Raw genomic sequence first — 24,970 nt, 5'->3', positions numbered from 1 at the left:
GATAAATCGCAATCGATTTTTATTACATAAATAATCGATTGAATCGAATTTCAACTCCATATAAATAATCGATCGGTTAATCGTAATCGATTGTTATTCTACAAATAATCGATTAAATGTGATCGATTAATCGCAATCGATATTTATTATATAAAAAAATCGATTAATTTTGATATTTAATTTAATTTTAGTCTATTTTTGCCAAATAAATAATCGATCAATTAATTGCAATCTATTTTATCGTATAAATAATCGATGCGAAATCGAATTTTAACTACAAATAATTGATCTATTAATCCGAATCGATTTTTATTATATTAATAATCGAATAAATTTGATTTTTAATCGATTGTAGTCGATTTTTGACAAATAAATAATCGATCCATTAGTCGTAATCGATTTTTATTATATTAATAATCGAATAAATTTGATTTTTAATTGATTGTAGTCGATTTTTGACAAATAAATAATCGATCCATTAGTCGTAATCGATTTTTGCCAGATAAATAATTGATCGATTATAATCGCTATCGATTATCATATAAATAATCGAATTTCAAATACATATTAATAATCGATTCATTAATCGCAATCAATATTTATGGCACAAATAATCGATGAAATTCAATTCTCAATCGATAAATCGCAATCGATTTTTATCAAATGAATAATCTATTAAATCGAATTTCAACCCCATAAAAATAATCGATCGATTAATCGCAATTGATATCTATCACATGAATAATCGATTAAATCGAATTTCAACCTCATAAAAATAATCGATCGATTAATCGCAATCAATATTTATCACACAAATAATCGATTAAATTCGATTGTTAATCGATTATTCGCTATCGTTTTTTTATCAAATTAATAATCGATTATATTCGATTGTTAATTGATTAATCGCAATCAATATTTATCGCACAAATAATCGATTAAATTCGATTGTTAATCCATTAATCACTATCGTTTTTTATCAAATTAATAATCGATTATATTCGATTGTTAATTGATTAATCGTAATCGATTTTTATCAAATTAATAATCGATTATATTCGATTTTATCACGCATAAATAATAATCGATTGATCTCCATATTCCAAAGGATAATTGAAATCTTTTTCTTTTTTTTTTTTTTGCCTTTTTGTCCAGAAATGATGACACTTTATAATGAATCGACTCATCCCCTTATATATGTATATGTGTGTTTCTCTTTTGCGGTGTTTTTATATAAAAGAAAAGGCAATAGTTCTGAAGTGCCTTTTTTTTTTGTTAGTCAAAAAAGAAATGAAAAGAAAAAGAAGAAGAAGAATAAAAACTGTCAAATTTTTGTGAAACCATCTATATTGCAAAAAAAAGAACATTTTTCGCACATTGTGAATGACATGAGAGATTATAAAACGACTTGAGTTTTGGTTGTGTGTACCTGCCGCGTGTGAAAATCTTAAAGAATGCGAGGGTGGCCTCTGACGATCAGGTGAAGTATTGTGGTGGCGTGAATTGAATAAGAGTGAAAGAATAAAAAAAAAAAAAAAAAAAAAACGGCCCAAGTCGTACCTGCCACATCCTTCGGGGGTCGCTTATGTGTTATATCCCCCGTATATATATATATATATATATATATATATATATATATATATATATATATAGTGTGTATATTATTGACGACAATCTTTAAGAAAGACGTAGGTCCTGAGACGGAAACCGGACCAGGAGGGTGCCCCCAAAAATCTTGCACCCTAATATTCGCGCTAAATTTCCCGCCTTTTTATTACAAAAACGTTTGCCATCGATCCTCTCTCTCTCATCTTTTATTTTCGTGTGACTTGTACTAATTGTACATAAACGATTTAGAATTCAAGAAAATTTGTATCGATTTTCCAGCTGAGTTTTCAGTTTTTTTTTCTGTAAATAAATATATATTTTTTTTTTGACGTCTTCATTCTTATATAAAAATAGTTCAAAAAGGAAATATAGATTGAAAATTTTTTCCAATTTTACGGAAATTTTTTTTTTTCATGGGAGAATTTTTAGAAATTATATATATATATAGTATAACTTTATATATACTATAATTTAGCAAAAGATGAACAAGTGTCTATAACTCAGGTCAAATTCACAGTTGGAATTTTGAAAATTTTTTTTTTGATCCTTCCACAGTGTCATAAATATAAAAGGAAGACAATATAAGCTTCTTAAAACGATAGATATATATTTATTTCATTGTCCAATATTGTCCTTAACAGTTATTATTATTATTATTATTATTATTAGAATTAGAATTACACATGTATACCATTAGAGATAAATTATTTAACTTTTGTTTTCTAAAGTCAATAATTTTATTATTTAACAATAATTTCATTAAGAATTTAAACGGTAGGAAAAATAATATTTACATATACAATGTAAAGAATATTGCAATTTTATACAATAATAAGCCTCTTATCCCCCCATGTATCATGCTGTGAATATTTTTCCCTACAAGAAAATCATAAAATTTTCAACGAGAAAATTTACCTTTTCAATATTATATATGTATAATCTTCTGGTCAAGAAATTTGACATTTTTACATGAAAATCTGAGAAGTAAAGAGATTTATTGATGTTTAAAACTCTTATTTTTATTTTAAGGGTATAGTAAAAGAAAAATTTTTCCCGTTTCCGAATTAGGTATATTATTATTATTATTATTATGTTTAACTAGAGGAAAAAGATAGGAAAAATAATAAAATGCGAAATCTACGCAATATGTAGTTGATGAAAGAAATAATTTATAAGTTTAGAAAAAAAAGGAAAAATAGACGAAAACATTTGAATCATGTTTATTTCAGTCGAAAATTTAGATTAAGAGATAAATATAATTTTTATTTATATATATATATGTATATAATCAGTGTAGTTTTTAGTTTCTAATTAGTAATTTTTAACTAATTAATTTATTATTTAATTTTTAGCAATTTTTAATCACTAGTTTAAATTTTTAATACAAAAATAGTAATTTTAATTAATAATTAGCAGATTTTAGATGTAAATTAGTAATTTTTACAGCTAAATTTACACAGAAAATTAAAAGTCATTAAAATAAGCTGCAACGCTTATTATTTTAATCCAATTTTGGATTTAATCCATTTTGGTATTAAAATAAGCAAAATTGGATTAAAATAATAAGCGTTGCAGCTTATTTTAATGCCTTTTCATTTTCTGTGTATTTACTAAATAAAATAATTAAAATTAAAAAAAAAATTAAAAAAATCAAAATTATTAAAACAAATTTATTTGTACTAATAATTAGCAGATTTTAATTGTTAATTAGTATATATTTTAACTGATAAGTATAGCTGTTACAATAATTATTAGTTACTTTTTAACCAATAATTAGTACACTGAAAAAAATTTATTTGTTTCAAGTAAACGGTTATTAGACTATTATCAAAAATAAATATTTATTTGAACCAAATAATTTTGATTTGAACCAAATAAATGTTTATTTGAACCAAATAATTTTGATTTGAACCAAATAAATGTTTAATTAAACCAAATAATTTTTATTTGAACCAATAATTTCTGTATTTAAAACAAATACCATTTAATTGAATCAAAAAAAATTATTTGTTTTAAGTAAATATTTATTTGATAGTAATAATCGATTATTTTAATGAAATAAATTATTTCTTCAATGTAAATTTGTGTTATTCATTCATAATTTTGATGAAAAAATCATTAATTTTAATTAAAATAGTGTTAACTATAATAATTAGCAGTTTTTAGTTTGCTAATTAGTCGTATCGTAACTAATAATTAGTAATTTTTAGCTTCATTTAATTAGTCGGAATAAATTCTTTTTTTTTGATTGAAAAAAATATTTAATTTTAATTAAAAGTAGTTCTAATTAATAATTTGCAGTTTTTATTTACTAATTAGTCGTTTCGTAACTAATAATTAGTTATTTTTGACTATTAATTAGTAGATTTGAATTTTTAACTAATAATTGTTGAAATTATTCAAAACTTAAATAAAAAATAAATTACAGTAAAGGTTAAAAAATTATTGCTAATAATTGGTTTTTAACTAATAATCATTAGTATTTTGTTAGTAGTTTGTACTCTCTAAATCTGAATTAGTAAAAATGTTTACTATAATTTTAATTAGTGACTCACTTTTTGCTTCTAAATTAGTAAAATTTTACTAATTATTAATAACTTTTACTAATAATTAGTAAAATTTTACTAATTCAGAAGCAAAAAGTGAGTCACTAATTAAAATTAGTAAACATTTTTACTAATTCAGATCTAGAGAGTAATGTTTGAAATAATAATTAGTAATTTTAATAGTAGTTTTAACTATCAATTTCCATTTTATAATTCGAATTTTTAACTACACAGAAAATTAAAAGGTATTAAAATAAGCTTATTATTTTAATCCAATTTTGCTTATTTTAATCCATTTTGGTATTAAAATAAGCAAAATTGGATTAAAATAAGAAGCATTGCAGCTTATTTTAATACCTTATAATTTTCTCTGTAATAATTTAGTTTTGAACTGAAACTGAATTTTACCTACTCGTTTTTTATAATATGCTAATTAGTATTTTTTTAAATTATTACTAATTTGTAGTATAACTTTCAATTATAATTATACCAAAAATAATGGTACTTTTATTATTTTATTTATATCTATTACTTATTATTCGCGGAAAAAAATCTTTATCTGGAACAATGAATTGTTTCTCTAGATTAGCGAAAACTTTATAGCTGTTTTAATGAAATACATACAATCGCTGTTTCAGTGAAATTTATCGCTGTTCCAGGTGAAAATTTCTTTAGTGCAATAATTAGGACCTCATTAGCAATTTAAACTAAAATAATTAAGCCTAATTAAAAAAGAAAAAAATTAATATAAAAATAAAATAAATACTTTCAAATTGGAAAGTAAATAAAAAAAAAATAAACAAATTGTCGAGTCAAGGACCTGACACTGCGTTGGGATATATGGTAAAGGTCCAATTTCTTTCCTTTTTGGACCAACATAGCAACAGTCTTCGACTTTGGCAAAAAAAAGGGTGATTGTGCGTTTAAGTGTATTCAAGACCCCCTTTCCCCCTCTTCATCTCTCTACGAAATTATTGTAAAAATCGTATATGCCCCCCAGTGTGGTGATGGTAGTGGTGTGGGCCCTTTTACAGACAGACAGACAGACATTCACTATATTATAGTATAGGTTTTTAGGCGGGACCTGCTCTTGTCGACGATTGGTCGGCCCTTTTTACCCCCACTTTTTACCCTCCTCGTGGCACACGTAGTCGATAAATAAGCTTGCACATCACATTGAGAACAGCAAACCGGGTTTCACTGTCGTACAGTGAAGAACTAGGATAGTTCTCTGTGTGTGTGTTTTTTTTAAATTAAATTTTGTGTTATATCTATGCAGTCTTTAACGATGTTTAATTCCTGCGATGTTTGTCACTGTACAAGGTACTACAACAAACATTTGTTGATAACAAATTTTTTTTTTATTTTTACCAAAAAAATCGTGCAACGTGCTCTCTTTTGGAATTTTTATGTGTCTTTAAAATGTCTTTAAACAAGACAAGTGAAAGATTTTTGGGGAAATTTTTGTTTCCAAAAAAATCAATTATTATTAAAATAGTGAATCTATGTGAAATTTTTATTTTTGGATTTTGTGATTGGATAAGTGATTCATGGAAAAAAAGAAATTTCATTTTTAATTGCATTATTTTCATAATGTTGATTTAGTGGAAAAAAAATTTGTTCAAATTTGTTACAAAAATTTCAAGCCATTTGGAAAATTGTAAAAATTGTAATTTATTTTTAAAGTGAAATTTAAAAAGTGTAGAAAATAGTAGAAAAATAGAAAATATAATTTCTTTTAATAATGAGTGAAATCATTACTAATTAGTGATTTACTGATAAATTTTTTATTTTATATAAAAAAAAAATCTCTTGGAGAGAATTTTATGTGCAATAATCACTAACAAATTTTCTACTTAAATTTGCCAAAGAAATCTAGAAAAGTAGAATCGAATTTTGTTAAATTTGAACGAATTTAGAGAATATTTTATCAATTTTTGAGAAATCTTTTTTTAATTGAATTTTAGTTACAATTTTTAAAAATAGAATCAATTATTTCCACTGATAAGAAATTTTTGAAAATCAAATTCGAAATCAAAAATTTAGTTTCTTTTTTTAATAATCTTTCTGTTTTTGATAATTTTCCTTCATAAGTGAAAATTTATTTTTATAAACAATATATTAATCAATTATTATATTAAAAATATTTTGTATTACGTCATTATATTTTTATATATTATATTTTTATATATTATATTTTTATATATTATATTTTTATATATTATATTTTTATATATTATATTCTTATATATTATATTTTTATATATTACATTTTTATATCTTATTATTCACATCCACTATCCATTTGTTTACAATATTTAAAATTTAGAAAAAAATTATTTAAAATAAATCAATTCTAATTTTTATTTGTTCTTTAAATGTTAGTTAATTATTCAAAATGAAAATCCAATTAGTTTACATCTATTCATAATAATCGATAATTATTTTAAAAAATATAAAAATCAATATCAATAAAACATAATTCAAATTCATGGCGCCTGTGGTGCCCTCTTTTTTATTTTCATTCGCGCGCATTCTCAGTTGACTGTGACCTCTTAGCGGGGGAGTATTTGATGCTCCAATTGCTCTTAGGTTTTCATAAAAAATATTGTGTTTCTTGACATAAAATTGACAAATCCTTAGTGTTTTTACATTAAAGAAACTCTCGTGTTTTAGGTATAAATAAAAAAAAAACATAAATTTTACTCTAAATTATATTTTTTCTCCAAAAAATTATGTCAACTCAGTGCTTTGTGTTTCACTTATTTTTAAATCGAAATTTTCCATAATAATTATTCAAATCGAAAAAGTGTTTATATTATTGTTAAATTATTCAAAAATTCTATTAACTTTCATTGATAAATTATTAATAATCTTGTGAATTGGCGGGTTTAGTTTTTTGAGGTTATGTTTTTCCTTTGTTTTGTTTTGAGAGTGCGTTGTATTGAATTTTCACATTTTTTTACAATTGAAATTTCTTTAAAAAAAAAAAAAAAATTTCTAGTGATTGTGATTTTAATAAAATTTTCTTTTTCTTTTTTACAGCTTATTCAAAAATGCTTTCAAAATTAAAAATTCTCCACTTGCTGAAAGCCCACTAAAATCTAGTGTGAAATCACGCCGTCTTTTGGGAATGGCGTCACGTCCTCGTCGTTTATCGACTAGTCCGGAAACTGAGTTACCAACATTGGATAAAGAAAATGGTAGCGCCATCTCGAGTCTTTTAAATGACAACTCAAGTCCTCAGAAGGTAAGAATTATTTGAATTTCAAATTTTCGTGATTTTTTCTTCAATTTTGTAATATTGGCAGGTGTATAAAGCGATTTACATTTTGTGATTGAAGATTAGAATTGTTTTTTTGTTAAATTTATGCAACACCTTGCAATTCTCAATTTCCGGATTAAAATTATTTTTCTAAAAGGAGATTTGAAAATACTGTTTCCGTTTTGATTTTAAAATTTGGTTTTAAATTCGATTTTAATCTACTGAAGAGATCTTTTTTTGGAAGAGGAAGGCTAAAAATTGGATTTTATTTTTAGCTAAGCGGAAATAAACTGGCGAAATCACGTTGCCCACTTGAGGATTGCGATCCAAATAGTCAGGACAGTGGTTATGGATGTACCGAACGAGATGAAAAATCAAGCGATGGATTTCAATTTGTCGAACCATTGGGCGTTGCACCACGTCGTATGTCAATTGAATGCCGTAGTCCAATGCAATCACCATTGCGTTCATCACCAAATAGAAAACGTGTCTCAAGGCCATCGCTATTTAGAAGTCTCTCATCAGGCTACGAGAGTACCGACGATGGATTCAACGATCTCATTGATATTGAGGCACTCGACGATGCCACACAATTGCCAAATAATATTTCGAATCTCCTCTCGGGACATATTGTCGTTGCCGAAAGATCCATGGATACAAGTCAATCGACAACACCCGAATTTCCCCGTACTAAATCATCAAAATCATTACGACGATCACTCTCATTTCAAAATGAGAGGCACGAAAAAAATTCAACACCAACATTCTCCAAGGTACGTTCCTGTTTATTTCGTTCACCAAACGCAAGTTCATCAGCATCGAAACTCTCCTTTGAAGAATCACGTCGTGATTGTTTCTCATCGCCTGAATCGCCAAATATTCTTGAACCAAGATCATTTAAGAGACCACAACCACCAATTGATACGAGTCCAGTGTTAATTAAACGTTCTCGTAAATCAACAAGTTATCAAGATTTAGCCGATTCACCAATTTCGAAACCATGTCTACAGAGGAGTTTCTCCGAAACTGAAGCACACATTAAATCGGCAATTCATCGCAGTATCAATGATGCCGATCTCACTGGTGATTTTAGTAAATCATGCATTCTACCACTCGCCACTGGTAATCACGAGGATCTTAAATCAATAACCTGTCAAACTTTAGTCGATCTAATGAATGGCGAATTTAATTCAACAATTAATGATTTTAAAATTGTCGATTGTCGCTATCCTTATGAATATGAAGCCGGTCATATTGAAGGATCATTAAATTTATATACACGTGAACTTATTGAACAATTTCTTCTTGAGCCATTGAAACATAAACCCGAAATTCAACCCGATTCGAATAAACGCAATATTCTTGTGTTTCATTGTGAATTTTCATGGGAACGTGGACCAAATCTTTCTCGTTATTTGAGAAATCTTGATCGTCAACGTAATAAGGAACACTATCCTGCACTACATTATCCTGAACTTTATCTTCTTCATGGTGGTTATGAGAAATTTTATCGTGAACGTCAAAATCTTTGTACACCACAAGGTTATCGTACAATGAGAGATCCAAATCATGAAGCTGATCTTCGTCAATTTCGCAGCAAGAGCAAAAGTTGGCAAGGTGAAAAATCAAGAATCAATGGATCAACAGCCAGGGCTAATTTAAAACGTCTTGGTTTGTGAATCAATCAATCAATTTTTTTTTCTCTACTTGAGATAAATTATAAAATCTTAATTGTGAAACTGGAGAAAATCATGTATTTTGTAGCTTTATAATGAAACTTTAAAATATCCCGGTTTTAACAAACTCGAGTTTCACAATACACACACATATATACATACATATATATATATATTTATATTTGTAAAAAAAAAAAAAATTATCACTGCCACGCGGATCAATGTTTAAAGTTCCAAGCTTCAATAAGAGAGAATTTCGGATTCCTCTCCAAGGGAAGAGTCCTCCGCGTTGTTTTGTTTTTGTAAATAGTCACCGACTTGAGGCGCATGATTTTCAAAAATTTACCAAAAAATTTTTTTTTTCAGTATTCTTTTAGGCGAAATAAAAATGTAAATTGTTTTCTTTTCGAAATTTTCTGCCTAAATGAATTTTTTTCAATAGTGAAATTTTTGAAAAAAAAAAAAAAATTCATGCGTCTCAAATTCAAATTATGATTTAGTTTTAAAACAATGTTCTAGTACAAGGAAATGTAAAAGCGCTTATTATCTTATTAGAGAAAGATATTTGCCGGTGTCGTCGCCTTTAAAATTTAATAGTATTATATATATTTTTTTTTTTTTTTTGAAAATTTAGAGAAAAAAAAAAAACAGGAGAAAGGGGAATGATGAAAATGCAATAATAAATCTGAAAGAAAAAATCGAAAAAAGTAGTCTTCTATTTTGAAAAAAAGTATTTTTCATTTAGAATTTGTTTCCTTTGTGAGGAAAATGTTTTTTTTTATTTATTTCGAAATTGCATTTCGATGCAGTGTTAAAATTTTATTTTTTTTTTATTTAATTATCTACTACTTTTTTTTTTCTATTCGATTTTTTCTTATTCAGAAATAAGACTAGAACTGAATGAATTTTTGTTTTCGCAGATATTATAATGCTTCTTTGATGATTTTGGGCGGGCATCCCATGTGTACAGACGCGATGCAAAAAAAATTTTATTCAGTTCTAAAAATATGAAAAAAAAAAATCCACTCGCGGATTTTATCTTCGCAAGCCGTGAGTGGTTTGGGTTTCGGTGCAAAATTTGATAGCGAAAGAATTTAGTCAGTATTTACTTCCTTACGTTCGAGGTACAATTCAGTTTGGACGTTTTTTTTTCACATGTAATTTAATTTATTAATTCGCCATCAATTTTTCCGCAAAAGAAAAATTTCTGTTTCCTTGAGCATTGTGAACAAAAAAAAAACATTATTGGAAAATTGTTTATTTAAAAGTTTTTTTTAAAAATTGTGTTAGAAAAAAAAACTTTTTCTTTCTTTGTAATGAGAAAGCTCATTTTGCATTTAAACATTTAGATTTGACAATAAGAGAAAAAACATTTTTCATTTAGAAAATGAGGCAAATTATTTATAGAAAAGAAAAAAAGAAAATTATGCAAAAAATGAAATAAACCGAATTGAATTTGTCATGAACGTTTGGCGATGAGCCAAAGTTTTTTTAGAAGTATAGAAATAATGAAAATGAAAAAAAACAAATACTGCGGAAATAAAAATGTAATGGCCGCTAAATGCAATTTTTGTTAAGCAGGATGTCAGATTTGACGCATTTTCTTTTAGTATATGCGTAACCATTTGTTACTATTTTGTCGTTTTGTAATTAATAAAAATACAATATCAAAATATAAATTGTCTTTTTCCATCAATTTTCCACCTCGCCTTAATTTTTGCTTCTTCATAGAGAAAGTAATAGTATTAATTTTTTGTGATTTAATTAAAAAAATGACTGAAAAAGGAGAAAATTAAAAAAAAACTGTTTATTGAGACCAAAGATCGATGGCATTGTCTATTTTCTACAAAATCAAATATATCAACTATAAATTATAATATATATATTAATCGATGAGTCAAAACACTTTCACTTACACAATAAATATAAAAGTAAAATATATTAAGCATTCAGTTTTTCTTAATATGCTATTTCTAATAAATGAAAATTTTTATTTTTCAATTTTCTCTTCAATGATTTCGATTCTTATGAATTTTAAATAATTATCGTAAAATATTATTTATTTCACGATAATAAAGTCAAAAAAAAAATCTTTAAGAAACGAAAACAATTTTTTGATTTTCTTTTTGTGAAAATATAAAATTACTATAATGTTTATTCTCCCAGTGTTTCAGATCAACAAGTCTCATTGAATCCATTTTGAGCGTCGGGAATAACATAATTTGGATCACAAACAGTATTACGCACAGCATCCTTAACGTAAGCGCGAAAAATACGAAAATTAATATCATCACTTTTCAAATGTCCATAGAGATACATTGGCAAACGATCGGATAATATCCATACACTTTGATTTATTTCATGATCCATTCGAACGTCATTGGGAAAAATAAGTGACACATTACTTGTACCAATTACACCAAGATTCTCCGGAATATATTCTTTTCTTGTATCCCAACACCATACAGAATCTCTTGTTACCATATTAAAAAACATAACACCATCACGATCAATAGCCGATCCTGATGATTGGCCATAATCATTTGCTCTTGGCTTACCAACGGGTACAAATTTATCCGAACATTCGTCAGCCGTTTTTTTATCCTTCAATACACGTGTTGAAACTGCAAATTCACGAAAACTTGACATTGGATGAAAGAAAATTGTACGATCTTGATCAATATCAAGGGGACTTAATGCCATTCCAAAAATTCCATCCGTCCACTCAAATTGAATTCCATGAAGATTGTATCTAAACGATAAGTATTGTTTTTTAAAAAAAATTAAATTTATTTTTCAGCAAAAAGATATTCTTTTGAAAGTAGAATAAAGAAAATTTAGATTAAATTTAATATTAATTCGTAACTAATTTACATGAGACCAAGATTAATTTACATATATTTGAATATTCATTTCTATTGTTACATTTTGAATTTATGTTCAAAATAAATTACTGTTTTTATTAAAATTATAATTAAAATATGAATTTAAATTTATTTTTTCTAAAAAAAATATTAAATTAATGAAAAATAATTACTTTTTTTTATTTTGTTATTATAAAATTTGTATTACCTTGCAGACAATGGATCCGGATAGAAGAAATGATGCTCGTATCTGTATGATGAATCGGACAAGAGATCATAAACAACAACTCCAAAACGAAAAACATCGGAAATATAGGCAACCGCAAGCTCACAAAAACCGTGTCTTACATCAACAATTATATTCGAATAAAGACAATCCTCCTTGATGTGATCCTTGGGAAGAATGTATTTATGAAGAAGACGATCTGTTTTCAAATCAAAAATGAATATTGCCGGTGGACAAATTTGTTCGGAACTATTTGTGATTTCAATTTTTCCCGAATCCAAAACCCATAGACGCTGACAATCGTCCACTTGAATTCGAAACACCGAGGTGAGTCCTTCACAATTTCCTATAAAAAAAATACAATTTTTTTAAATTGCTAATTACAAAAAAAAAAGATAAAATATTCTATACTGTAAATAGTAATTTTAAATTCTATTTTTTAAATAGAACAAGATTTTTTAATTGAAAGTAAAACTTGAAAAAGAAAATCCAAAGATCGATGCAAATTTTATTCGACGAATAATGTGTATCGGAAACAAGTCACGTCTTTGAGATTTTTCCTTTTCCTTAATTAAGAAGATATACTGGCTTCTCGCGAGGAGAAAGTTCTTTTATTATTATTATTTCTTTTTTTTTTTTCTTGAAACTATTTTATATATAATAAATAATAGAAGACTTACCAGCATTATTCCATTCCCAATTAGGATAGGGTTTTAGCTTCGGGCTTTTAGTTGTTGAATATCGTGGAACAGTTGTGAGAGTTACGGGTATGCCACTTTTCCATTTTGGCAAAGTGATAAAGACTCTATCTTCCCAAACTTCAAGTCCTAAGGGTAAATTGTTCTCTGGAATGTAGGAACCTTCAAAACGAGCTCGATTTCGTGCTTCGTCACTTTCATATTCGAAATCTACAGTCTTCCAAAAATACTCCTATGGAGAGTAGAAAATTTATTTTAATTAGAAAAATACAATTTTAATTATTTACAAATTCTGATTTTGTTGAAAATTTTCCACGGATAATTTCGAATATTTATCTAAATAATATTTTTATTTATCTCGTTAGTAAAATTATATAATAATAAAATGCTTGGTCTGTCCTTCTGTCCTAACTTGAAGTTGGCATTTTCTGATTTCACGTGTTTTTTTTTTTTAATAGTAATCTTATGACGTGTCAAATTTTGACAATTCTTTTTCTCATTTTTGCCAAAGTTGTATAATTGTGTTTTATATATTATACAAAACTTTTTTATACAATCAATACTAATCTCTATAAATAAATTTTCAACTAAGGAAATTGAAAACAAAACATTTTTGTAGCCAAACAGAAAATTCAGAAATTTTTTTTGAAACTTGTGATTCAGGGATTTTTGAAATAGATTAACAATTTCGAGTTCAGGCCTCGGATTTTACGACTTTTTCCATTTTTTTTTTTTTTCAATAATGAGACTTTTATCGATTTATTTCAATAAAATGCAACTTTATCGACTTTTTTTTACATTTTTCATAAAATTAAAAAAATTTTTTTTTTTAGTATGCAATGCAGTATTTACAAAAATTTAATTACTTAACAAATTTTTAACTAAAATTGTTCGATAAAATTAATTATTTTTTATAATTTAAATAAAATTTTTCAAAAATTCAATTATCTGAAAGTATTTTTCAATTAAATAATATTAAATAATAATTATTTTAAATTTAGAAAAAAAATAATAATTTTAGCAAATAAATTAACGAAAATTTCCAATTCAAAATCACATGAAATTTAATTATTTCCAACAATCTAAACTTAATAATTAATAATAATAAAATGCTTAATCTGTCCTTCTGTCCTAACTTGAAGTTGGCCTTTTCTGATTTCACGTGTTTTTTTTTGAATAGTAATCATATGACGTGTCAAATTTTGACAATTCTTTTTCTCATTTTTGCCAAAGTTGTATAATTGTGTTTCCAAATTTCGGAATAAATTTCTTTAAAATTCCAAATTCGAAAATTCGTTTACCAACGAAATTTTTTTTAAAGTTATATATTGATTCAAAAATTGTATACAAATACAAAAAATTTATGATGAGAAAAAGATAGTAATAGTAATTTGAAAAAAATTAATTTTTAAGGTACCAGGGGCCAACGAATACCTATTAAATATTAATTATAAAAACACAGGCCTCGAATCAACTTAAAGACACAAAAAAAGTCGTTTTAGTCGATTTATATTCCAAAAAAAAAGTGGATTTGCTTTTTATTTTAACAAAAATATTTTACAGATTTTTAAATAAAAAATTTTTTTTTAATAATAATCCTTTTCGAAGGGTTAAAGTTGAAATTTTTAGAAATAAATAAATTTCAAAAGATATTTCCTTAGAGTTATAATTGAAATTATTAAATTTCAAAAAAAAAATTTCGATGGAAAATTTTAGAAATAATTAAATTTTAGATGTTTTTAAATTCAAATTTTTAAACATTCAATTAACGTTGAATTCAAATTTTTGAGAATAATGAAATTTTATTTGATTTTAAATTTGGAAAATAATTGAATTTCAGTTCATTTTGAATTGAAAATTTTGGGAAATTGAATTTGAATTGAAATTTTGGATAATAATTTAATTTAAGTTCATTTTTGATTGAAAATTTAAATAATTAATTTTGAATAGAAATTTTACAAAATAATTGAATTTTATTTCATTTTAAATTGAAAACTTGGTAAATAATTAAATTTAAAATTTAAAATTGTGGATAATTATTGGATTTTAAATTAAAATTTCAGGTAATAATTGAATTTTAATTGAAATTTTGGATAATAATTTAATGTAAGTTCATTTTTGATTGAAAATTTAAATAATTAATTTTGAATAGAAATTTTAGAAAATAATTGAATTTTATTTCATTTTAAATTGAAAACTTGGTAAATAATTAAATTTAAAATTTAAAATTGTGGATAATTATTGGATTTTAAATTAAAATTTCAGGTAATAATTGAATTTTAATTGAAATTTTGGATAATAATTTAATGTAAGTTCATTTTTGATTGAAAATTTAAATAATTAATTTTGAATAGAAATTTTAGAAAATAATTGAATTTTATTTCATTTTAAATTGAAAACTTGGTAAATAATTAAATTTAAAATTGAAAATTGTGAATAATTATTGAATTTTAATTGATTTTGAATTAAAATTTCGAGTAATAATTGAATTTTAATTGAAATTTTGGATAATAATTTAATTTAAGTTCATTTTTGATTGAAAATTTAAATAATTAATTTTGAATAGAAATTTTAGAAAATAATCGACTTTTATTTCATTTTAAATTGAAAACTTGGTAAATAATTAAATTTTAAATTGAAAATTTTGGATAATTATTGGATTTTTAATTGATTTTGAATTAAAATTTCGGGTAATAATTGAATTTTAGTTTATTTTGAATTGAAATTTTTAAAAAATAATTCAATAATTTTATTGTGATATTTTTTTTTAAATTATAAACAATTGTTAAATTTCATAAAAATTTTAATTGAAAAATAATTTTGATATAATTGAATTTGTGATGTATTTCATTAAAATTATTAAAAATAATTAATTTAGTGAAGAATCATTTTAGTTCAAAATTTGTTAAATAATTGAATTGAAGAAGATCTGAAGAAGATCTACATTTTATACTAAAAAAAAATGTATTTTATTTACATTTTTTTTCAAATGTAAAAAAAATGTCGCATTTTATTAAAATAAGTCGATAAAAGTCGTATTTTTGAAAAAAGTCGGAAAAAGTCGTATAATCCGAGGCCTGTATAATTTTCATTATTATCATTTAATATGTAATAATATTCTAATAAATTAAATTATTATTGATAATATTAATTTTTAATTTCTTTATAACAAACAATTAAATACTCAATTTGGCGCGCGTTTAATTTTGCTATAGTTATGAAATAATTTACCAATTCCATTGCTGGACCAACGTATTCATTGTTAGGATGATTTTCCCCTTTATACAAAAGATCAGGTTTATATATTCCTTTTTTGTTATTATTATTATTATTATTATTGTCATCGATAGGTGAATTAAAATTAATACGATTTAAATGAGCATCAATTTCTCGTCCAGTTTTGATTTTAGTTTCGTATCCTGAATTTTGATAATTTTCAATCATCCAATTATTTATTGGATTTGATGGATAGAATTGTTGTTTTTGTTGTTGATTATCCTCGCAAGGTTTCAATAATCGTTGATCCACTATTGAGGTGTCATCGTGATAAGGATAATTGCAGGTCGTGTGAATTGGAAAACCTTTGCCATTTTGCGTGGATGTTACCTGTTATTGAAATTAAATGGCATAACTCAGGTTGAATTTATTTTGTTCCTATATATATATTTATGTATATAAAAGCCCATCTTGCAATTTCTTCTCTAACCGATCTCTCCTTTTTTTTTCTTATTCTTTTCTCCCCCCTGTAAACTTTTGATCACGATTCTCGTGTGTAATGGGCGATAAATTGTTGTATTTCGATTGTGAGAAGAAATGTTTCTTTGTGAAAACATGCGGAAGAAAGGACGAAATTTATTTATTTGTTTGAAAAAGTCACGAAATTAATAATTTTATTGATTTTATTTTATTTGTTTTCTAATTTTTCTAATTATTTATATTTTCTTTAATTAAAAAAAAAAAATATTAAATTTAATTATTTTTCTGTTTTTATTTTTCAAATTCTCCAAATTTGTTTTAATTTTTTTTTTAGGTTCGAATCAGTTGGATTTTTCCTCTCGAGACGAAATTGGAGAAATTAAATTAGAACTCGATTTTCAAGGGGTACATGTTATCGAACATGTTATTTATGGGTTTTTTTTTTAAGCTTCACATTGTATAACGAGAATATTTTGCAATTAGGTGCAGCAATTATATATATATAGTTGGGTACATACAAATTATAGATAATGAATGTTTTATCTTTCTTTCGTTTCAGTGCGCAAGTTTGCTGTTTTACGCAATGAGTTTTTAAAAAATATATTTATCTAAACTTGTTGGGTTACTATTTTACTTTCAAAGACTCGATTCCTATATTAGAATAGGCCACACCATAATGATTTCAATTATAATATCATAACGTGAAAGGTTCATGGAAATTTATTTTTTTTTGTCATATATTTGGAAATCCAACCTTAAGCAAAGGTTAATTTTTTCTATTTTGTTTAATTTCTAAATAATTAAATACATAATTAATCGTTATAATTATTAAATTACAGGGTATTTACAAAAAAAATATTTCATTTCAAAAATACAAAAAATTAAATTAAAAAACATTTTATTAGTCAACTTTTGTCAAGATTTTACAAATTTGATAATTTGTGAATAATATTTAAAAATTGATTAATTAGAAAATTATAAAAAAGTGAATTTTTAATTATTTCTTAATAAATTATTAAATAGTATGAAATTATGATTTAATTTCCACTTAATAAGAAATAATGAGGATATTATTATTGAATTTAATGAGTTGTGTATATTTTGCCATAAATGGAAAAATTGATTATAGTAATAGTATATAAATTAATTTTCATAAATACCGGTGGATAAATTGATGGCGAATAAATTTGTGGCGGTGCTTGAAGATCTTGTGATAATTGATTTGGTGTTGCTGGTGTTACAAAATTTTTTAAACCCACCAATGACATTGTCAATAGCCATGGCACGACACTTGTCACCCCTAAAAAAAAAATAATTTTTTAAAAATTACTTTAAAAATCCAAATATTTAATTTTTATTTTATTTTTCGTTTTTTTTGTGGTTCAATTTTTAGTTCTTATCTTTATTTTCAATATTATCGTTAATTTTTTTTTTTGTTCCATTATCGTTTCGTGTTTGTTCCATTATCGTTTAGTACTTTTTGGTCCATTATCCATTTTTTTTTTTTATTCCATTATCGTTCATTTTAATGGGCATTAATTTTTATTTTATCATTTTATTTTGTAATTATTTTTATTATATGGCTTTAAAAATTTATATTTTGTTATTAATTTTTTTTTTACTTTTAGCAATTTATCATTTTTTAAAAAATTCACTTACCTGGCATTTTTGATAATATGTTTTACAATTTTTTTTTATATTTAGAACATTTTTTTAGTAAAATTCGATTTTAATTTAAAAATTTTTTTTTTTTTGGTTTTTTTTTTAAATTTGTTTTTCACTTCTTTAAAATAATTTTGAACGAGAGTGAAGCTGGATCACGTGTGAAATGAATAACGCACGAGATGTGACTGTGAGATGTGTTGGCTATATTATTATAATCAAGATTCTCTAGTAAACTTATGTGTGTATTTGTGAAGCCAAATACAGAATTAAAGAGAATGTCCTGTCCTTTCTACCATCTCATAGAAGATGTTCATTCTTTCTCTCTTTTTCTCTCTCTCTCACTTTTCTACTCTAATACTTATAGGTCATTGGCGAGAAGCTCCTCGTTAATATAATTCAAGGTGCAACAGATAATCACTATTAACAGTGAAAACTCATTAGATTTCCTTTTTCCTTGTCACTTTTTTTTTTTTTTTCTTCTTCTTCTTTCTCTCAAATCACAATGAAAATTTCATTTCACAATTCAAATCAACTATTGTTTTTTTATCATTAATTACAGATTCACTTCCCTCTTGTTTTTTTATTTCAAAAATTAATTTTCTAATTATTTTTAATTATTTTAAATAATTTAATATTATTTTTAATTTTAAATAATTTAATATTATTTTTAATTATTTTAAATAATTTAATATTATTATAAATTATTTTAAAGTATTTTAAATTATTTAAAAAAAATTTTTAAATTAGTTTTTAATTATTATTTACTTACAATTAATTACCTATTATTTATTTACATTGATTTTTAATATAAATATGATTTTAAATAAAATTCGTCTGGACGAAAAAAAAAACTTTCCGCGATAAATGCAAATATAAAAATGAAACTCGTCAAATTTAGGTAAATGTCGATTTCACTTGAAAATTACCTCTGAATTTGCGAACTTTTTACAACTTTCAGTGAAACGTTAAATTCATGTAAAATAAAATATACTCCACGTTCAATCACTAGAATTGTACTCTTTACCTTTAAAGTTCAACATTTATCAAATATAATTACATAGCACTGTGATCCAGTAGTTGCTGCAAAATCCCGTTTCTTTATAAAAAAAAAAAAAAATCCAAAAATATATATAACACTGATATTAAAGATTAGAATGTCGATAACGTTCCATACGAGTTTTGTAATGTTTCTTAATATATTCACATAATTTATTATTTATTTCATTTATATATTTTCATAGTGATTTTTTCTATCAATTAAAAATTATTTTTTGAAAACTTACGATATTTTTTCAAAAATTGTACTTTCTATATTTAAAAAAAAATTGTTAGTTTATTTTAGTTTTTTTTTGCAATCTTTTCAAGTGGAACTGTATTTGACTTTACGTCACTTGAATACAAGAAATTGTACAAAAGAATAATGAGACAATTCTCGAGGAATTTTTTTTTTTAATTAAAAAAACAATTTAGAAAATTAGTATTGTAATTTACAAAATTGACAAAAATATTTTCAGGGATTTTTATTTTTTTTATATTATTGAAATTAAAAAAGTGAAATAAAATTAATTTTATTTATAGAGAAAAATTATTCAAACTAAGAAAGAAATTCGTTCAAGGAAAGAATTTTTATTTATTGGTTTTTTTTTTCACAGTTAATGACAGTGGTATTAGCTTCAATATTTTCAGATATGTAATTGTAGAAAGTGAATATTATTCTTGTTTTTGTTTGTGAAAAATAGAATTTACAACATATAAAAATTTATAATTAACCAATATTCACTTACGATTTTTGTTCCATGTTTTGTATAAATGAAAGTCTTTATTAACAAATTTGTGATCAGGATGAAGAATTAAATCATTTTCATCCCAAATTTCAGAATCGGGAAAATAATGTCCATCAATTTTTGGCTTCTTCGTAGGATTCCAATTATAAACCCAATTTATTTCTTCTGATTCTTTCTTTTTGTCTTCCTTCTTCCTCGCCATCACATTTCTTCAAATTAATAAAAAAAATAATAATAACATTTAAAGTGATTTTTAATTATATAAAATTCTTTTCACTTTTATCTGATTTAAGAAAAAAAAAGAAAAAAAAATTACGAAAGTAAAATTTTATATGAAAAAAAATGTATAAAATCAATAATTAATATTTTCGTTTTTAAATATACAATCTTAATTAATTTAGTAATAAATTTATATTATTAATAGCAAAAAAAATATATATACCGTTAAAAATTGTGTGTAAAAAATTCTAATTCATAATTCATTTAAAAAAATTAAAAAATGAAAATTTTAAATTAATTTGGAGTTTCTTTAAGAAAAAAAAAAAAATAAATCTAATTACGGGATCAGGAAATTTGAGGAAAATTGAAAGCGAAGTACATAGATTCACGTCCAGAATTGAACTGTTTTGTTTACCTGTCTCTACTCAAGCATACCCCTTTTAACAATTTATTAGGGAAAAAAATTCATTTTTATTATTGTCTCTCATTTTTTTTAACCAATTTTTATTTCCTTGTATATATTCCATAATATGCGACGTGTGAAGTTATGAAAGTCTCGTTGTTTTGTACTAGGTACATAATTCACTAAAACATTGTTTTTTTTTTTTCTCTTTACCAATAATAACAGACAAGGAGAATAATATTTCGCCAATATAATAGCAGTTGAAGTAAAAAAAAAGCAGGAGAATATGTATCTCGTAAAAATAAATTCCCCGCAAAGTATATTAGAGAAACATCTGTTTTAATTTAAAAAAAAAAATATTACTTTATTTTCTAAATTAATTTAGATATGTTTCTATACGATACGATCGTTTCCGCTTTCTATATATATACTTTCTTGAGAGAAGTTGCAAGAATAAATAAATAAATAAATCCATTTTTGTAAATTTTCAAAAAATTATTTTTTGATCAATTATTGAAACTTTTAATAACAATTTCGATAATAAAGTAAAAAAAAAATTTTATTTTTATTTCAAAAAAAAATAAAAATAAAAATTTAATTTTTATTTCAAAAAAAATAAAAATAAAATTGTTTATTATTTATTCCTCGATTTATTCTCTAATTGAAAATAATAACTAAAGTTAGGGACAGACTTTGACCTACCTGCCTACCTGTTAATAAAATAAAAAAAAATTATTATTATTATTCTCTGTAAATTTTCAAAAGAAACTTTTAATATTAATTTCGATAATAAAATAAATGAAAAATTTGTTTATTCTGTAAAGGAAAATAATAAATAAAGGTAGGGTCAGACCTTGACCTATCTGGCTACCTGTAATTTGTTATTGTAACGTACAAGAGTAAGAGATTAAATTGAAATCTAAATTAATGATTTATTTTTAATTTTTCAGATGCAGTTGAAGAAATAGTCGCCAGAGTGTTCGAGTGGTTTAAAATCCAAATCGTTCAAAATATATATTTATCAATTTTTTTTTTTTTTTTTTTTTAAATAAAAAATAGTTACGGGAATGTTTTGAATATTTTGAAAACCGCGATCGTTTAAATATTAATTTCAAAAAACTTTCTTTTCTTTCATTTAAAAAATTTTATTTTCTTTTTCGATTTCCATGTTTGAAATTTAAATCGCGTGCGTGTGTTTTTTTTTTTAAAGAAAAGATGAAAAATTTCCTCACAATTTTAAGGTAATAATTTACAATATTATTAATAATTAAATTAAATTTAAATAATAATATTCTTAGTATTTTTTTTTTATTTGAAAAAAAGCAATAGAATATTGCCTGTTAAATAAAATAATTTATGCAAATTAGTTGAGAAAACATTTAGTGAAAATATATAAGATTAATACATAACTCGACGAAATTAGTTGTAACCATTTTATTTTTTTTTTTTGAATACATATTTATTTTAAAGAGGTCTTAGGAAGTTTTTACATCAATGAAATTGTAATGCAAATAAAATTAAAATAAAATAATAACAAAAAGCAATTACTAGGGTTCGCTAATTGAGTAACTGAAGTTTAAAAAGTGAACATTACCATTAAGAAAGACCATACAGTGTATAATTTTTTCCCAGCCACCATGTAATTATATTTTATAATTCACTCCTAAAATTATTTTCTTCATCAAAAACCTTGAAATTTTTTTTTTTTTTTTCAATAGGAGGTAAAAATTTGATTGCTTTTCCAAATTGCTTGTCAATTATATTTCAAAACGTTTAATTATTTCGCGATAAATTTTAATACCTAAAAAAAAAATTATCTTTGTCAGGCAATTTTATTGTCTAATGATTTACGATTGTCGTGAGTCGACTGTGAAGGAAATTTTGTATTTTAATAATTTTTTATTAAACATTTCGGCAATTGCCTGATAAATAACAAAAAATTAAAAATTTTATTAATGTCTAGTATTTATTATATATATTGCAATTTTTTTTTGTTGCCAAAAGATATATTTGATTTGTGCTAAACTAATTTTGAGAAATTATCTTTCACCTCTTTTTATATATGAGAAGTATTTAATTTAAGTATAGCCTATTCACACAGTGTAATAATTATAATTTTCAATCATAAACTACTGTAAACGAAGATTATTATGATTATATGAAAATTGGTAAAAATTGAATTATTCCATGAAATATTTCGTTTAAAATTTTAATATTTGTCAAATAATTGTCTCATAAGTTGTATTTAGGATAATATAAGTTATTTAAATTCATTGCACTTACAATAAACAAAATATTTAACAATAAAATTTATTTCAAAAAATTATAATAATTTTATCATTAACAAAATAATACTCACTCTGTGGTTGATTAACTTTATTTTCCGCTCTCTTAAAAGTAATGACAAAAATTTTTTTTTTACTTCCCCACACACTCACGGGGTAATTTTAAACAAAAATTTATTTCAATTTTATTTTATTTTCACAATATGAATTTAAAAATTGACGCATTTTCACAACCATATTATAATTACGAAATATTTTTGTTGCATTTATTGACATGATTTATGTAATTTTGAATTCACATTTAAAAAATAAAAATTGTTTTTCCTTTTCTTTGTATTTTTTTATTTAAAATTTTTCGTATTTTCAAATTACAAATATTTTTTTTCTATTCAAATTTAGTAATTTTTTAAAAAAGTAAAATTTTTTAAAAATTGGAATTAAAAATTTGTTTTTAGAAATTAAATATTAATTTTGAATTTTTTTTTACAGATCCTTTTCCATATAAGGAATTTAAAGAGGTATAAGAAGCGTGAAACTTATCGAAGACTGATCGACAAACTAAAATAGTGGAATTGGTAGGCAGGAGAAAGCGCGCGGGGATCGATCACTTTGGTAAGTAACTCGAACTTAAGTTTCAGATAATTTACCTTTTAGAATATAGACTTAGTTTTTTATTTTTTTTTACCTAGATTAATTAGAGGCGAACGCTGTGCTGTTTTACGTAAAAATGAGAAAAACTTTCATGCACCGATAAAAAAGTGTATCAGATGTTTATCCCAGTTAATAGTCTTTAGCAAAAAAAAAAATGACTCGCGAATATAATTCATCGCAAGTAATTCAAGTCCACAATATTTTTTTTCCCTGAATCTAATCGCAAAAGTTTCCGTAATTTTGCCTCCATATTTTTTCGAGTATTTTCACAATTAAAAAAAAAATTGAATTCAGTTAATTTTATAATTTTTTTGTTATAATTTTTTTTTTCTATGATTTTTAAATGAAATGAATATTTTTTTTTTTTTGTAAATATTGCAAGTTTAAAAAAATTTGAGGAAGTTGAAAGAAAGAGAAAATTTATAGTTGCATCTTTAGTCATGCTCTGACGCTGATGGGATTCTTAATAATTTTCCATGGAGAAATTGAGAATTCGTATAGATATACTCCTGGGCATATCCATGAAAAAAAAAAAAAACCATGAAAGTAGCTCAATGTTTATAAAATTGATTTTTAATAACAAATACTGAGTTATTTTTAATTATATGCGAAGAACTATTAGATTGTGAAGAAATTATAAACAGAATTAGAGTGAAGAGAGTTTTCACAATATTTAAAATTTTATTCACATTTATTTATTTATATAAATTATAATAATTATTACAATTAATTTAATAATAATTTAATAATTATAATAATTATAATTACTATAATTATTTATAAATATTTATAATTATTTATAATTATTAAACTAATTGTAATAATTATTATAATTAAATAAGGCAAATAAAACGAAAACATTCGGACAAAGAATAAAAAATAAAAAATAAAAGTTTTTATTCTTTGTCCGAATGTTTTCGTTTTATTTGCCTTATTTAATAAAAGATCTCGGACGTTAAAGATTAATTTCTCTATTGTAATTAATTTTTTTTTAAATTTGTATTTGTACGTATAATTTTAATTATTTTATTAAAAAAAATTTTTAAATTGAAATTAGATGAAACGAAAGTTACATAACAAGTTAATTTAATAAAAATTATTATCATAAACGTAATGCAGAATATTAAAAGGAAAATAATAAATTAGTTTAGAGAAGATAAAAAATGCATAAACTTCATTTAGTATTTTGAAATGCGGTTACCTTCTTCAATAATTTTATGACGATTTTTATTATACCCTTATTTCTTTGTGAATTTCAAGAGCATTGTTTTGTAACTATTTTTTTAAAATAGCTAAATTTACCATAAAATTATTAAATTATGTAATGCACCAAAAATAAAATTTATTAAATTTTTATTATAAAACTATATTAATTAAATTATTT

The 24,970-nt window shown here is 23.7% G+C and overlaps 2 protein-coding genes across 9 annotated transcripts in view; one reads left to right on the top strand and one right to left on the bottom strand.

Moving 5' to 3' along the window:
• The window catches only part of LOC127281810 (M-phase inducer phosphatase), a 110,689-nt gene extending 99,915 nt beyond the window's left edge, over positions 1–10,774 (top strand). Inside the window, exons 1-3 of one of the 3 annotated variants that reach the window (XM_051305724.1) lie at positions 5,326–5,477; positions 7,200–7,404; positions 7,695–10,774. In XM_051305724.1, coding sequence (XP_051161681.1) covers positions 5,428–5,477; positions 7,200–7,404; positions 7,695–9,098 — 1,659 coding nt within the window. In that variant the 5' untranslated portion in view covers positions 5,326–5,427 and the 3' untranslated portion in view covers positions 9,099–10,774. Of the gene's footprint in view, positions 1–5,325; positions 5,478–6,682; positions 6,831–7,199; positions 7,405–7,694 lie in introns of those variants that run through there. The other 2 variants (XM_051305725.1, XM_051305723.1) reach the window with 2 other exon arrangements.
• A 133-nt stretch (positions 10,775–10,907) lies between these two features.
• LOC127281857 (protein yellow-like) lies at positions 10,908–23,298 on the bottom strand. Of its 6 annotated transcripts, none has more exons than XM_051305812.1 (7): positions 23,010–23,298; positions 20,029–20,237; positions 17,740–17,879; positions 16,115–16,489; positions 12,866–13,115; positions 12,168–12,531; positions 10,908–11,847 (listed from the first exon to the last, which is right to left on the bottom strand). In XM_051305812.1, exons 2-7 carry the CDS (start codon positions 20,228–20,230, stop codon positions 11,271–11,273), a joined length of 1,908 nt encoding a protein of 635 aa, XP_051161769.1. In that variant the 5' UTR covers positions 20,231–20,237; positions 23,010–23,298; the 3' UTR covers positions 10,908–11,270. The 6 variants fall into 6 exon arrangements, with proteins under 6 accessions (XP_051161769.1, XP_051161771.1, XP_051161768.1 ...); XM_051305814.1 differs by lacking the exon at positions 23,010–23,298 and adding an exon at positions 20,663–20,779; XM_051305811.1 differs by lacking the exon at positions 23,010–23,298 and adding an exon at positions 20,471–20,651.
• Between the last annotated feature and the right edge of the window lie 1,672 nt (positions 23,299–24,970).

This window comes from Leptopilina boulardi, unplaced genomic scaffold (genome assembly GCF_019393585.1).
Source record: "Leptopilina boulardi isolate dan_hultmark-lab unplaced genomic scaffold, ZJU_Lbou_2.1 LbouV2_278, whole genome shotgun sequence".
Lineage (NCBI taxonomy): Eukaryota > Metazoa > Arthropoda > Insecta > Hymenoptera > Figitidae > Leptopilina > Leptopilina boulardi.
This window is presented reverse-complemented; position numbering and strand designations above follow the sequence as displayed.

Bases quoted from the DNA above. Each gene is read 5' to 3' on its own strand.
- LOC127281857 (XM_051305812.1), bottom strand. From the start codon at position 20,230: ATGGCGAGGAAGAAGGAAGACAAAAAGAAAGAATCAGAAGAAATAAAT. The intron at 12,532-12,865 runs GTAAGTCTTCTA...TTTTTTTTATAG, and splicing joins TTGGGAATGGAATAATGCTG to GAAATTGTGAAGGACTCACC. The intron at 11,848-12,167 runs GTAATACAAATT...CTTATCGTTTAG, and splicing joins CCGGATCCATTGTCTGCAAG to ATACAATCTTCATGGAATTC.